Source organism: Myotis yumanensis, unplaced genomic scaffold (assembly GCF_028538775.1).
Source record: "Myotis yumanensis isolate MYYU_CA2020_CCGP unplaced genomic scaffold, mMyoYum1.0.hap1 SCAF_2, whole genome shotgun sequence".
In the NCBI taxonomy this organism is placed as follows: Eukaryota; Metazoa; Chordata; class Mammalia; order Chiroptera; family Vespertilionidae; genus Myotis; species Myotis yumanensis.
In genome coordinates this window covers 157,690,695-157,704,539 of record NW_027223753.1, presented here as the reverse complement: position 1 = coordinate 157,704,539, position 13,845 = coordinate 157,690,695, and the positions used below count along the sequence as shown (strand labels likewise).

Sequence of the window (13,845 nt, the reverse complement as noted above, 5' to 3'; positions counted from 1 at the left end):
CCTGGTACTGCTCTGCTGGCCAAGATGAGGCACCAGCGTGAGGTGACCAGAGAGAGCATTGCTCGACACAGGTGTGAGTTGAAAGTGGAGGGAGGGAGAATGAGTGTAAGCAGTTATTTCCCTCAGTGGAGCCCAGTTCTTTTCCATGTAGGAGGCCACTCTCTGCACTAAGAAGGATGGACCTAGAACAGAGAGCAAAAAAGAGGACACCCATTCAGCAGATAGAGGCTATGTGGCAGCAGATCACCTACATGTCTCTGTTATTAGATGTCATCCTAACCACATCCCCCCATTTTATCAGTTTCCCTGATAGAGCTGCCAAAATCTCAAAGCCTGATCATCAAATTCTTTGTCTATAGGCTCTGCCCAGTCCCAATATATCTCCCAGTGGGAGTTTACTTTTGTGGAATGATGCTTTTTTCTTTTTTAATTATTGAATAATGGTGAATATTTATCAAAAGCTCAGCTGTAAGTACCCATACATATGAAAAACATTGCCTAAACATGGACAAGAAATATATCCATCCCTCTAGAATATTGATTTTTTTAAAAAATAGCTTTATTGCAATGAACTGCACATATTCAAAGTGTATGATTTCATAAGTTTTGGCATGTGTATATTCATTAAACATGGTGTATAAGCCACAAAAACTTTCTCATACACCTTTATCTCCCTTTCCTGGGAGATTGGTCCTTATATCCCCTGTCCCTGTCCCTAGGCAACTATTGATCTGCTTCCTTCACTTTAGATGATTTGCATGTCCCAGAATTTTACATAAATGGAATCATACAGTATGTACTTTTTTCCCATCTTCTTTCACTTGGCATAGTTATTTTGAAATTCATCCATGTTGTGGTGTGCTTCAGTGCTTCTTTCCTTGTTATTGTAGAGTAGCATTCCAATTTGTAGACACATTTCAGTTTGTTTCTCCATTTACTGATTGATGGATGTTTGGGTTTGTTTCCAGTTTGTGGCTATTAAAAATAAAACTGCTATGAATATTCATGTACAAGTCTTTATGTAAACATATCCTTTCATCTCTCTTAGATAAAAACCCAAGTGTAGCCCTAGCTGGTTTTGCTTAGTGGATAGAGCTTCAGCCTGCGGACTGTAGGGTCCTGGGTTGGATTTCGGTCAAGGGCATGTGCCTAGGTTGCGGGCTCAGTCCTCAGTAGGGGGCGTGCAGGGGGCAGCCGATCAATGATTCTCTCTCATCATTGATGTTTTTAGCTCTCTCTCCCTCTCCCTTCCTCTCTGAAATCAATAAAAATATATTTTTTAAAAAGGGAGGAACATCTTAAAAAGAAAACACCCACGTGTAGAATGGTTGGATCATGTGGTAGGTGTATGTTTAACTTTTTAAGAAATTGCCTGTTTTCCAAAGTGATTGTACCATATTACATTCTCACCAGCAGTTTTAGAGTCCCTTTCCTCCACATCCTCTGCAACATCTGACTTGGTTGGTCTTTTTTATTTTAGCCATTCTAATTAGTGTGTGTAATAGTATCTCGTTGTGACTTAATTTGCATTTCCCTAATGCAATGTTGAGCATCTTTTCACATATACACAAGATCGGGACAAAAGTAGGTTTACAGTTGTTTATATGGACAATAATAAAATAATTAATAAAAAAATACAAGAAGAAACTCTGTTTCACATACAACCGTAAGCCTACTTTTGCCTCACCCTATAATAGTAGATCTTCTTTGGTGAAGTATCTGCTCATTTCTCAACATGTTTAAATTTAGTTGTTTGTTTTCTTATTACTGAGTTTTGAAAGTTTCTTTTTTTTTAAATTCAGGATAGAAGTCCTTTATCAGATATATGATTTGCAAGTATTTTCTCCCAATTTGTGGCTTTTCTTTTTATTCACTGAAGAGTGTCTTTCAAAAAGAAGTTTCTAATTTTGATGTTCAATTTATCTAATTTTTTTTATGAATTATGTTTTTGGTATTAAATCTAAAAAACTTTTGCCTGACTCAAGGCCCCAAAAGGTTTTCTCCTGTGTTTGTTTATAGTTTTAAGAGTTTTCATTTTTACAATTAAGCCTATCATCATTTTTTAATTAATTTTGAAATATGGTGTGCTACATGGATCAAAGTTCTTTTTTTTTTTTACATATGGATATCCAATTGTTCCAGCAACAATTGTTGACAAGACTGTCCTTTCTTCATTGAATTACCTTTGTTGAAAATCATTTGTCCATAGATGTCTTGATCTGTTTCTGAATTCTACTGTGTGTCATGGATGTAGTTTATTTTAACACAAATACCATATTACCTTGATTACCGTGGCTTTATATTAAATCTTGAATTAGGGATTGTTACCTCTCCAACTGTGTTCTCTTTCAATGTTGTTTTTGCTATTCTAGATCCTTTCAATTGTCATTTGGGTTTTTGAATCAGTTTGAAAATTTCTACAAAAATCCTGTGGAGATTTTGATTGAGATTGTGTTGAATTTATAGATCAAATTGTAGAGCATTGACTTCTTAACAATGTTGTGTCATTTAACCCATGAACAGAGTATATTTCTCCATTTATTTAGGTCTTCTTTAATTTATCTCAGCTTTTTTTTGTATTTTTTAGTGGAAGTCTTTTATACCTTTTATTAGATTTATAACTAAGTATTTTATATTTTTGTGCTACTATACATGTTATTGTTTTTTATTTCACTTTCCAATTTTGTCTTGCTAATATATAGAAGTATGATTGATTTTTGTATGCTGACCTTGTTTGCTGCAAATCTTACTAACCTACTTATTAATTCTAGTAGCTATTTATTTATTTACATTTGTCTTCTTTATCCCCAATTGACCACCCCCCCCCCCCCCCAGCCATTCCCACCCCAGGCAAGAATTCTAGTAGCTTTTTAAATAGAATCCATCAAATTTTCTACATGGATTATCATATCATATGTGAATAAAGACAATTTCTGTCCAATCTCTTGTATGATGGCACTGGCTAGAAACAACAGTACAATGTTCAATAGAAGTGCTGAGAGCAGACACTCTTGAATTGTTCTTTATTTTATGGGGAAAGCATTCAGTCTTTCAAAGCTAAGTAAGATGTTAGCTATCATTTCATTGTAGATACCTTTTATTTGGTTGGGGAAGCCCCTCTATTCCTATTTTTCTGAGAATTTTTATAAAGAATTGACGTTGTGCCCTGGCCGGTTTACCTCAGTGTATAGGGCGTCAGCCTGTGGACTTAAGGGTCCTGGGTTTGATTCTGGTCAAGGGCACATGGCCAGGTTGCAGGCTCAGTCCCCAATAGGGGGCATGCAGGAGGCAGCCAATCAATGATTCCCTCTCATCATTGATGTTTCTATCTCTCTCTTCCTCTCTGAAATCAATAAAAATATATTTTAAAAAATAAAGAAAGAATTGATGTTGGGTTTTGTAAAATGCATTTTCAGTGTTTGCTGACATGATTACATGTTTTTGTTTTTTTAGTTGTTCATATGTTGGATTACATTAAATGATTTTAGAATCACAAACCAACCTTGCATTCCAGACAAACTCCACTTGGTCATGATGTATTATCCTCTTCTTATATTGTTGGATTTATTTTGTTTATAATGTGAATTATTGTTCATAAGGGATATTGCTCTGTAATTTTCTTTTCTTGTAAAATCTTCCTCTGGCTTTGGTATCAGGGTAATGCCAGCCTTCTAGGATGAATTGGGAAGTATTCCCTCCTCTTTAGTTCCTGGAAGAGTTTTTGTATAATTGGCATTCACCTTGTATAAGTACTTTACAATAGTATTCTTCTATTTCTCCCCTTCTCAATCTTTGTTCTATTGTTTTTACTTTTACATGTTATTTTTTTGTTTGTTTAAAATTAGTTATCTTTTTAAAAATCAAATATCTGATGGAGGAGAAAGAACTTACTTTAAAAAATTTTTTTATTGATTTAAAAGAGGAAGGAAGAGAGAGAGAGAGAAAGATAGAAACATCAATGATGAGAGAGAATCATTGATTGACTGTCTCCTGCATGCTCCCTATTGGGGACAAGCCCACAACCCAGCATGTGCCCTGACCTGGAATCATACCATGACCTCCTGATTCATGGTGACACTCAACCATTGAGCCACAATGGCTGGGCTAAAATTAGTTATCTTTTAAAGATATATTTAAAAATAAAAATCAATCACATATTTTTCCATGAAGTTGACATTTCCAGAGCTCTTACTCTCCTTGTACAGGTATTCTTTTGATGTTATTTTCCTTTTTTCTGAAAAAGGATCTCTAACATTCCTATGCAAGTGTGCTAGTGCTGAATTTTTTCAGCTTTTGTTTATCTGAAAAAGTCTTTATTCCACCTTTGTTTCAGAAAGATATTTTCTGTTGGATGTAGAATTCTAGGTTGAGGTTTTACTTTTTACTCTTAGTACTTTAAAGTTTCTTTCTCCACTGTCTTCTCACTTGGCCTTCTACCTGATGAGATATCTGGTCTTCCTTATCTTTGTTTCTCTATATATAATGTATCTTTGTTTACTGGTTGCTTTAAAGATTTACTCTGAATCACTGGTTTTGAACAGTTTGATTAAGCAACCGATTGCTTTTATCTTACAAACACCAGGAATCATGTAACTGGTTGTGCTTTCTTCTTTCCATTGGTTGACAAAAACTCAGTCCCACATTTATGCCCCAATTCACGAATGTTATGTATGCTACTCACCTGAGGTTTTATCATAATTCTTTTTCATTATCTCTTTTTTTAATGTGTTTCAGTTTTTATCCTGTTGCAAGATATGTGTTTTCTTAATTTTATTTTTGTAGTCACAAAAGTAAGGCTTTTTTGTATATGAAGTCAAGTGATTTATGTAAGTATAAAAAAAGTGTTAGCAACTCCTCAGCTCTCAATCCCATCCACCAGGTTAATGGTTTTAATAGTTTTATGTGAAAACTCCCACATCTCTCTATCTGCTCAAATACACATATCTAGAAATAATGGAGTATTTACTTTATAGAACCCTTGAATCTTTTGTGGAAAAAGCCAGAATATGGGAAATATAAACAAATGGACATGTTTAATGGTGATGATGATATGGACACAGAAATCATTGTAAATATTTAGTATCTGTTTCACCTTTGATGGCTGGATGTGAAGCTTTTGGGGAAAACTAACCCTGGAGTCTATAGCTCAGAGCATGTAGGACACTCTAGCCCCTGTGTAGCCGGTGAGCTAAGGAAAATTATGACCTTGACTCTTTTTCAGATTATCAAAGACCTGCAGCTACTGGGGCTGGTGGCAGCCCTGGTGATAGCTGATGTGATCCTGCTCCTGACGTGGGTATTGACTGATCCCATCCAATGCCTCCAGATTCTCGGTGTCAGTATGACGGTGAGGGGCCCAGTTCCTGGAGAATTCACTTCCTGACCTGGGGGGACTGGCTTCTGTGGGCACACAGGGGTCGTTCTCCCAGTAGCACTCACTGTGTGGCATCCTCCCAACAAGAAGATAAGTGACACAAAGAGGAGGGAGAGTGAGGAGCTGCAGCTGCTGTGAATGCCTTGCCCCTTGTCTGCAAGGCGTGCTCCCGCTCCCGCTGCTCCTCCTGCCCCACGTGTCCTCCAGCTGCATCCACTAAGATGTCAACACACTGGAATCTGCCTGGCAGTTATCTCTGCTTCCACATTATCAATAATGAGCAACAGGAAGTTGCCTTCCCCTAGTTGTTGGGAAGTAAAAGTAGGAATTTGAGGTTGTCTTTGGAGTCAGTCAACCCTGGTTCAAATCCTAGCTCTACTACTTTCTAGCCAGGTGACCTTGGGAAAGTCATTTAACCTCTCTAAGTCTCTATTTCCGCATAAGTAAAATGGAGATAATATTACTACCTGTTTCTTAGGGCTTTGGTGATAAGTGAGTAAAAGAGTGCAAGTAAAGAACTCAATTGTGCCCGATACATAGTCTTCAATTGATAGGAAATCCTATGTTCCTAGACTCACAGGGGCTGGGGAATACAGCGGAACCTTGACATTGCAGATTTAATATTTAAGGTTTCAACTGTTAACAAATAGTAGGAATTTATAATTCTGCTGGTGCACTAATGCGAATCATTATGGTAGCAAAGCACACAACAGAGGGTAAGCCCTGCTGCCACCAAACATCCAACTTTATTGTCTTTTCCTCCAACTAATAGTCACTCTCATTTATTTAATGGAGTCAACTAAATTTTATAGCTTTTACACATTAAGGGGGAAAATAGAGGCTGTTCAGAAGTTCACATTCCAGGACCTTCACAGGGATCTGCTGTGTGTTCCTGGTAATTGTGGGTGCCCTCAGTACTGACTCTGTGTCCCTCCTAGGTGACAGGGAGAGAAGTGGCCTGCTCGCTGACCAGCACACACTTCTGCGCTTCCCGGTACTCTGATGTCTGGATTGTTCTTGTTTTGGGATGCAAGGTTGGTATCCACATCTTCTTGGGGTACGGTCTGTCACCAACAAAATGGACATATATGAAGAAGGAATTAATGAGGTGATTCCTGCAAAGAATCTTGAAATCAGGAAGACCTCTGTTGATACATAACTCTCATAGCCAGGACCCTTATTATTTCTTTACATTTGGGAGTGGGGGGGGGTCACTTTTTCAACTCTTTGGACTTCCTCATTTTGTTCTCTCCAAATCATGTGGAATTCACCTACTGTTTCTCCCATTTCTTGGCTTGGTTTTAAATTTACTTGTAAATATCAGTTTTCTTCCCAAATCCCTGCAAGGAAGACTGTGTCGAGGTATCCTGCTGCCGTTCCCCCCCCCCCCCGCCCTCACTCTCACTCTGGTTGGAAGACGGGCTGGCTCTAACACAGATGACAACACCCAGGGTGTCCTTTGAGTGATTCCAGCTGCCTCAAGTGTCTCCCGCCCTGAATCTCCCATCATTAGACTCATTTGTCTCCGGTAGATGGTAAAAGTAGGATATTATTTCCACAGGGTACAGGATACCTACATAGGGCACTGAGGGAGGCCCCTAGAACCAACTGTCCTGTTAGCTGTTTTTCAGCTTGTAGGGACAGAGAATCTGGCTGTGGGAGCATAGGGCAGGCCTGTTTCAATGAATAGGGTGAGCCCTGGGTGGCAGGAGCCTGTCTGTTGATTATCAGGGCAAAAAGGCCTGGTTGACTGATTGCTGGCAGAGTAGGAGTTTTTCTCCAAAGGTAAACTTTCAAGTGGATGCTTCAGAGAAATAGCCTTGGGGATGGGCAGGGATGGGACAGGGAAATGTTGCTTTTAAATTATGTGCATATATTATTACTTTGATTGAAATATTTTCAAAAGAAAACACTAGGAAGTACACAGCTCTTTCCTGGTTTCTTGCTTAAGAAAATGAGCTTCAGAACATGACAGAGCAGGGTTTGAATTCTGACTCAGCCCCTTCCTAGCTGACCCTGAACCTCATTTGACCTCTCTGAGCCTTAGTTCCCTTACGTAGAATGGGGTGATGATAATATCCACTCAGAACTGTTTTGAGTTTCAAAGGAGTTAATGCATGGCAAGAGTTTTCAACCACTCCTGCCCCATAGTAAGAACGCAGTAAATTTTAGTTATTACTATTAATCTTCTACTGCTCCCCTAGAGTCTAGGGCAGCCGTGGGCAAACTACGGCCTGCGGGCCGGATCCGGCCCGTTTGAAATGAATAAAACTAAAAAAAAAAAAAAAAAAAGACCGTACCCTTTTATGTAATGATGTTTACTTTGAATTTATATTAGTTCACACAAACACTCCATCCATGCTTTTGTTCCGGCCCTCCGATCCAGTTTAAGAACCCATTGTGGCCCTCGAGTCAAAAAGTTTGCCCACCCCTGGTCTAGGGCCTAGACATTTCTGAAAACCACAGCCCCTCTCCCACTTCCGCAAGCCCTAGAGAAGAGCATGTCCTCCCCAGCAGCAACGCGGCACGTCCCCCATAGCAACTCACTTTGCGACTCAACTTGATTTATTTTCTCCATTGCCTTTTATATAAATACCATTTCTATTTGATTTAACTGTAATATCTTTCTGAAGGACAAAGAAAGAAAAGGGGGAAAGAGTGCTGAGCATCAGGAAAGTGACTGAGCCAGCTGTCCATGGGCTTCCTGGTCCATGAGCAGTCCCTGGGGAAGACCCAAATCTCTGCATAAAGTCCCAGGAGCCCCCACCTGCACCTGTCTGCTGCCCACTACCCCACACTTCCCAGCAGTGAAGGCAAATGACCTACAAGTATATGTGATTCATTTAAGCACGAGTCATGGATGTATAGGGGCTCTATTAATACCTAGTTCCCAAGGGCAAGGATTGTAATGGAATTGAATTTTTTGTTGTTGTTAATCCTCACCCAAGGATATTTTTTCCATTGCTTTTTTAGAGAGAGTGGGAGAGAGGGGGGCAGGCCAGGGCAGAAAAACAGAGAGAGAGAGAGAAATATGGATGTGAGAGAAACACATTGATTGGTTGCCTCCTGCACGACTCCTGCATGATTCCCGACCAGGGCCGGGTATCGAACAGCAACCCAGGTATGTGCCCTTGACCGGGAATCAATCGCCCTCCCAACGCCCTCTGTGTGCACAGGGCCCATGCTCTAACCACTGATTGACACCAGCCAGGGCTGAGATTTTTAAATAGAATCAGATTTCAACATTTTAAAAACAAAGAGTTACTTTTATTCACTTTCGATTAAAGTACTCCTAATCCAACTCTGCCAAATGTCACCTGATGGCATCAGTTTCCCAAAAGTCAGGCCCCTCTGGCCTCCTGACTGGTGTATCTTCTAACCATTGAAGGTCTCAGGGCGGCAGGTCAGGCCCCACTTGGGACACTGGACATTGGGGGCATCCAGAAGGCATCTCTGCCATGCTGATCCTTTACTCTAGGCCAGTGGTTCTCAACCTTCCTAATGCCGCGACCCTTTAATACAGTTCCTCATGTTGTGGTGACCCCCAATTTCATTGTTACAAATTGAACATAATTAAAGCATAGTGATTAATCACAAAAACAATATGTAATTATATATGTGTTTTCCGATGGTCTTAGGCGACCCCTGTGAAAGGGTCGTTCGACCCCCAAAGGGGTCGCGACCCACAGGTTGAGAACCGCTGCTCTAGGCTGTCAGTCCTCCCAAAAATTATCGCCAGGGCTGTACCTGTAGGTGGAGCTAGTCAGGTGGGGGCATTTTGGGACACTGGCAGGTGCCCTGCTGATACCTGACCTTATTTATATTCATTGTTAGTTCTCCCTCTGAGTCCCCTAGTTCCCACCCCACCTCATCCCCCATGGCATCTTCAGGTTCAGTTATAAAACACGGACATTGTGTCTTGCCTTCAATCTCCCTAGCAGTCCGAGCTCCTTGAAAGGACCATGGCTTAGTTCTCTTTGTAGCACTGGTTCCTGCCCTACACCTAGCATGGTACTTTACACATAGTCAGGTGGACTTATGTTGCATCTACAGTATATGTTATGTATTATTGATTAAAGTTTTGATTTCTGTTTAAATGCAGCTCCTTCCAAGAGAGAAAGCACTTTAAGGTGCCGGGTGTCGTTTTCTTCTTAGTAGAAATGAGAACTTTGAGAGCAAGTTTTTTGTTTGTTTGTTTGTATTTTTAATATATTTTTATTGATTTCAGAGAAGAAGGGAGGGGGATAGAGAGATAGAAACATCAATGATGAGAGAGAATCATTGATTGGCTGCCTCCTGCACGCCCCTACTGGGACCGAGCCCACAACTGGGGCATGTTCCCTTGACCGGAATCAAACCCAGGACCCTTCAGTCCGCAGGCCAACGCTATATCCACTGGGCCAAACCAGCCAGGGCGAGAGCAGCTTTATATTCATGAGAAAGAGGAAAGAACAGGGCCCTGGGTTCCCGGTGGTGGGGGCCGGGAATGTCACAAAGTGGGTGAAGGGTATAGATGGAGCCTTTGCTGCCTGTGCCTGCTCCACAGGCTCGTCGAGTTCCCAGCCTGCCTTTGTCCTCCTGCTTCCACTCTTCATCTCCCATAAACACCCACTGGCACAGAGCCTCTGCTAGCCTGGAGAGGTCTTTTGTGTAAATTAGAAAAGGCCTCCCTTCTGGGCAGATGCAATCTTGCAGGTGCAGGGCTTGGCAAGCAGATGGTGCCTGTGGGAAAATTAGAAAAATGAGCCCCTTCCTCAGGGCATTGCTCCTGCCGCTGCACATGTCTGGGCAGACAGGCCACGGGGGTATTTCAGCTTCCGTGTGGCCCTCAGCTCCACGCAGTGCAAAACCACATGGTGGACGTGGCAGCCCTCACCACCAGCAGCACGATGTGCCCGCAGCCCTATCTGTAGGGCTCCTGCCCGCCTATGCCCTCCGGTTCTGTGCCTCTATCCCAGCAGAGTCCCGTCTTGCTGACCTCTGATAAACCAATTCTCAGGGCAGGAGAGGAAAATAACATTTATTAAGCACCTACTAGGTGCCAGAAGCACCCTAAGGGTCTCTCATGTCTGAGTAAACCCTCATAGCACCCCTTTACGGTGGGTATTATTACCCTTATTTTAAATGGTCCCAGCCCTCCTGCTCTTTAACCCTGAGTCTGTTATTCCACTTCCCCGAGCCTCTGGTTCTCCCTCCACATCCAGGGTCTGCTGCTGCTGTATGGTGCCTACCTGGCTGGCCTGACCGACCACGTCAGCTCTCCTCCTGTGAATCAGTCGTTAACCATCATGGTTGGGGTCAACCTTGTGGTGCTGGCCGCTGGGCTTCTTTTTGTGGTCACCAGATACTTGCACTCCTGGCCCAACCTGGTCTTTGGCCTCACATCCGGGGGAATCTTTGTTTGCACAACCACCATCAACTGCTTCATCTTCGTTCCCCAGGTATGTTCTAAGGAGAATTTGGCAGGGCCGGTCCTCCAGAGCATTGGCTGGGCATGATAAACTGCTCACTGTGTTTTCTCTCAAGGCTTCTGGATAACATTTATTGGAGAGTCAGAAGGAAGGTGGGTTCCTGGTGAGCTGGCTCCTTCTGTTCTTCCCTCCTCGCTCTCCTGGAGGAATACAGTCCGGCTCCCAGTCAGCAAAGAGGGCAGCCCAGAGTGGCTGAGTGCAGCGCTCCCACATTTCCACCCCTGGCAGCTGACTCGCAGACCTGCTTTTCCGCATCCTCCAGTCTGTTTCACTGCTCCTCAGTCCCTTCCTTATCTTGATAATGTCATTTTTTCCCTAGCCTGGGAGTCGGGAGCCTTTCTTTCCTGTTTAGGATTGCAGATTCACAGGGAAAACTCATTTGGTACTCTATGCAATTTTTTTAAAAAAACATATTTTATTGATTTCTTACAGAGAGGAAGGGAGAGAGATAGAGAGTTAGAAACATCGATGAAAGAGAAACATCGATCAGCTGCCTCCTGCACACCTCCTACTGGGGATGTGCCCGCAACCCAGGTACACGCCCTTGACCAGAATCGAACCCGGGACCCTTCAGTCCGCAGGCCGACGCTCTATCCACCGAGCCAAACCGGTTTCGGCTCTATGCAATTTTAAATGCTTTTTCTTTCTTTTTATTAGAGGAAAATAGAAAGCATTCCTCTTCTTTTTACAAAAAGGAGAAATAAAAACTCAATAAACACGTGTTTCATATTATAAGGATTAAAGGAAAAAAATCAAACAAAGGAGGAAGATAGCAGCAGAAATGTCCAGACAGCAAAGGGGGAAAAGGGGATCTGGAGGGAAATGTAAAGGAATCATAGTCTCTGGAAAGAAAGTGATATGAAATTATTCAGATTGGGCCCCTGGGTACCACTGAGCCACACACGTCTGAGTTAATGAACTTGACAGTGGGCATTTTTCCTGTCTCCTTTCTAGTTCCCTTTTTGTTCCCCCAAGGCCTCCCTCATCCCACTGCCCCCTCAGCACCCCATCTGGTTCCGAATGCAGCTTCCAGTTGACTATGAATGACTTTACCATGGAGCACTAACCGATAAAATCTCGGATGGAGGGTCACAGGGTTTTTATAAAAGGGACAGTGGATTTGGGGCATGAAGGTATAACACAGGCATAGGCTTTTTACTCTTCTGCCTTTTCACAAATTCTCATAAAAATACTCAAAAGAATAAACAAATATGGAAATATCTGTAGCAGCAGCACTAAAAATCAAGGATGAGTATTGCCTCGATGGCAGGATCTAGAGGAATTTTTTGCTGAATCTTAATATTATAAGACCTGGGTTAATGGACGCCATTGAAAGTTGAGTGTTATTTGTCTGAAATGTAGCAGAAGAGGACTTGAAAAAACAAGGGCTGCTCCTCTCTGGGAAATGGGGAAAGGGGAGTGGGGAGAGGCCTTTGGGGAAGCCCATCCTTTAGGCCCTGTAGTCAGCATTGTTGATTGGTAACCCATCCACCTGTTGCCAAACCCTTTCTTCCTTGCTCACCTCTACTATATAGTCTGAAAGAGCTAAATACTTGCTTTTCCAGCTTCCTTTACAGCTCGGGTGCCCATGTGTCACAGTATTTTTTGTTGTTGTTGTTTTTTTAATGTTTTTATTGATTTCAGAGAGAGGAAGGGAGAGGGAGCGAGAGATAGAAACATCAATGATGAGAGAAAATCATCAATTGGCTGCCTCCTGCACACCCCCTACTGGGGATTGAGCCTGCAACCTGGGCATATGCCCTGACCACGAATCAAACCATGACCTCCTGGTTCATGGGTCAATGATCAACTACTGAGCTACACCAGCCAGGCTATGTGACACAGTTTTGAACTCCAAAAGTTTTCTGAGAGGCTTCTGAGAAAGCTTTTGCTTTGCTGAAAAAGCTATGGGTGTGGCTGGCTTTGCCTCTTTTACCTTCTTTCTGCCTTGCATGTTTGTTGTGCCTGGAGCTATGGCAGGCATCTTGTGACAATGAGGGAAAAGCCAAGAAATGCATTTACTATACTAGGAAACTATAGTTATTCTCGTGTAAAACTAAATTCAGAGGGAAAGGACCTATGAAGAGATTCTGCAGTTCATAAGAAGAGATGCACAAATTTCTGGAGGTTTGGACAAGCTTCCTTCCTCTGAAGGAAATTAGAAGTTTTTAAAAGATAGCAAATTTGTTTTGTCAATAGGATTTAAAAGGCATTGCCTCTCTTCAACCAAAGCAAACCATCATGAGAAGGACATAATCTTATATCATGAAATACTAAGTAAGGATGAAAAACATTGTGTTAAATTCAAAACCCCAGTAGAAACACTGAATAGGCGATTGGACATAGCAAAATACTGAATTAGTGAACTAATGTAAGGCCACAGAACACAAGGAGGCAGTTTAAAAATGAGAGACTAGGGCCCAGCTGGTGTGGCTCAGTGGCTGAGCATCGGCCTATGAACCAGGAGGTCATGGTCTGATTCTAGGTCAGGGCACATGCTCAGGTTGCAGGCTTGATTCCCAGTTGGGGGCATGCAGGAGGCGGCCAGTCAATGATTCTCTCTCATCATTGATGTTTCTATTTCTCTCTCCCTATCCCTTCCTCTCTGAAATAAATAAAAAACATATTTTTTAAATGAGAGACTAGATCAAATATGGAGACCTTATCTAGGGATACAATTTAAATCTAATAGGAATCTCTGAAAGATAAAAAATAATTTGGGGCAGAAGTAATCACCAAGGAACTATTAGAGGAAACCTTCCTGGCCTAAATAAAACAAGACCTCTCTCTGAAAATTGAGTGAATCAGCAACCTCCATGATGTGGCTCCACTTATATCTCCTCTCTGAGCACTCGCGTCTGTCCCTTTGGCATCCCAAGTCTCAGACACAAGACTCACACCTCAGCACCCAGGACAGTCGTGATATCTAGGTACACTCCCATCTGCACACATAGACATAAAATGCAGGATGCAGTTCACCTTGAAATCTGGCTTCCAGGT

At 42.1% G+C, this 13,845-nt stretch overlaps 1 protein-coding gene across 2 annotated transcripts in view; it reads left to right on the top strand.

Moving 5' to 3' along the window:
- Positions 1-13,845, top strand: part of GPR156 (G protein-coupled receptor 156) — a 60,171-nt gene that overhangs the window by 35,447 nt on the left and 10,879 nt on the right. The window contains exons 5-7 of one of the 2 annotated variants that reach the window (XM_070403566.1): positions 5,222-5,335; positions 6,313-6,408; positions 10,579-10,815. In XM_070403566.1, the coding sequence (XP_070259667.1) occupies positions 5,222-5,335; positions 6,313-6,408; positions 10,579-10,815 (447 nt within the window). Of the gene's footprint in view, positions 1-5,221; positions 5,348-6,312; positions 6,409-10,578; positions 10,816-13,845 lie in introns of both variants that reach the window. The other variant, XM_070403565.1, reaches the window with a different exon arrangement.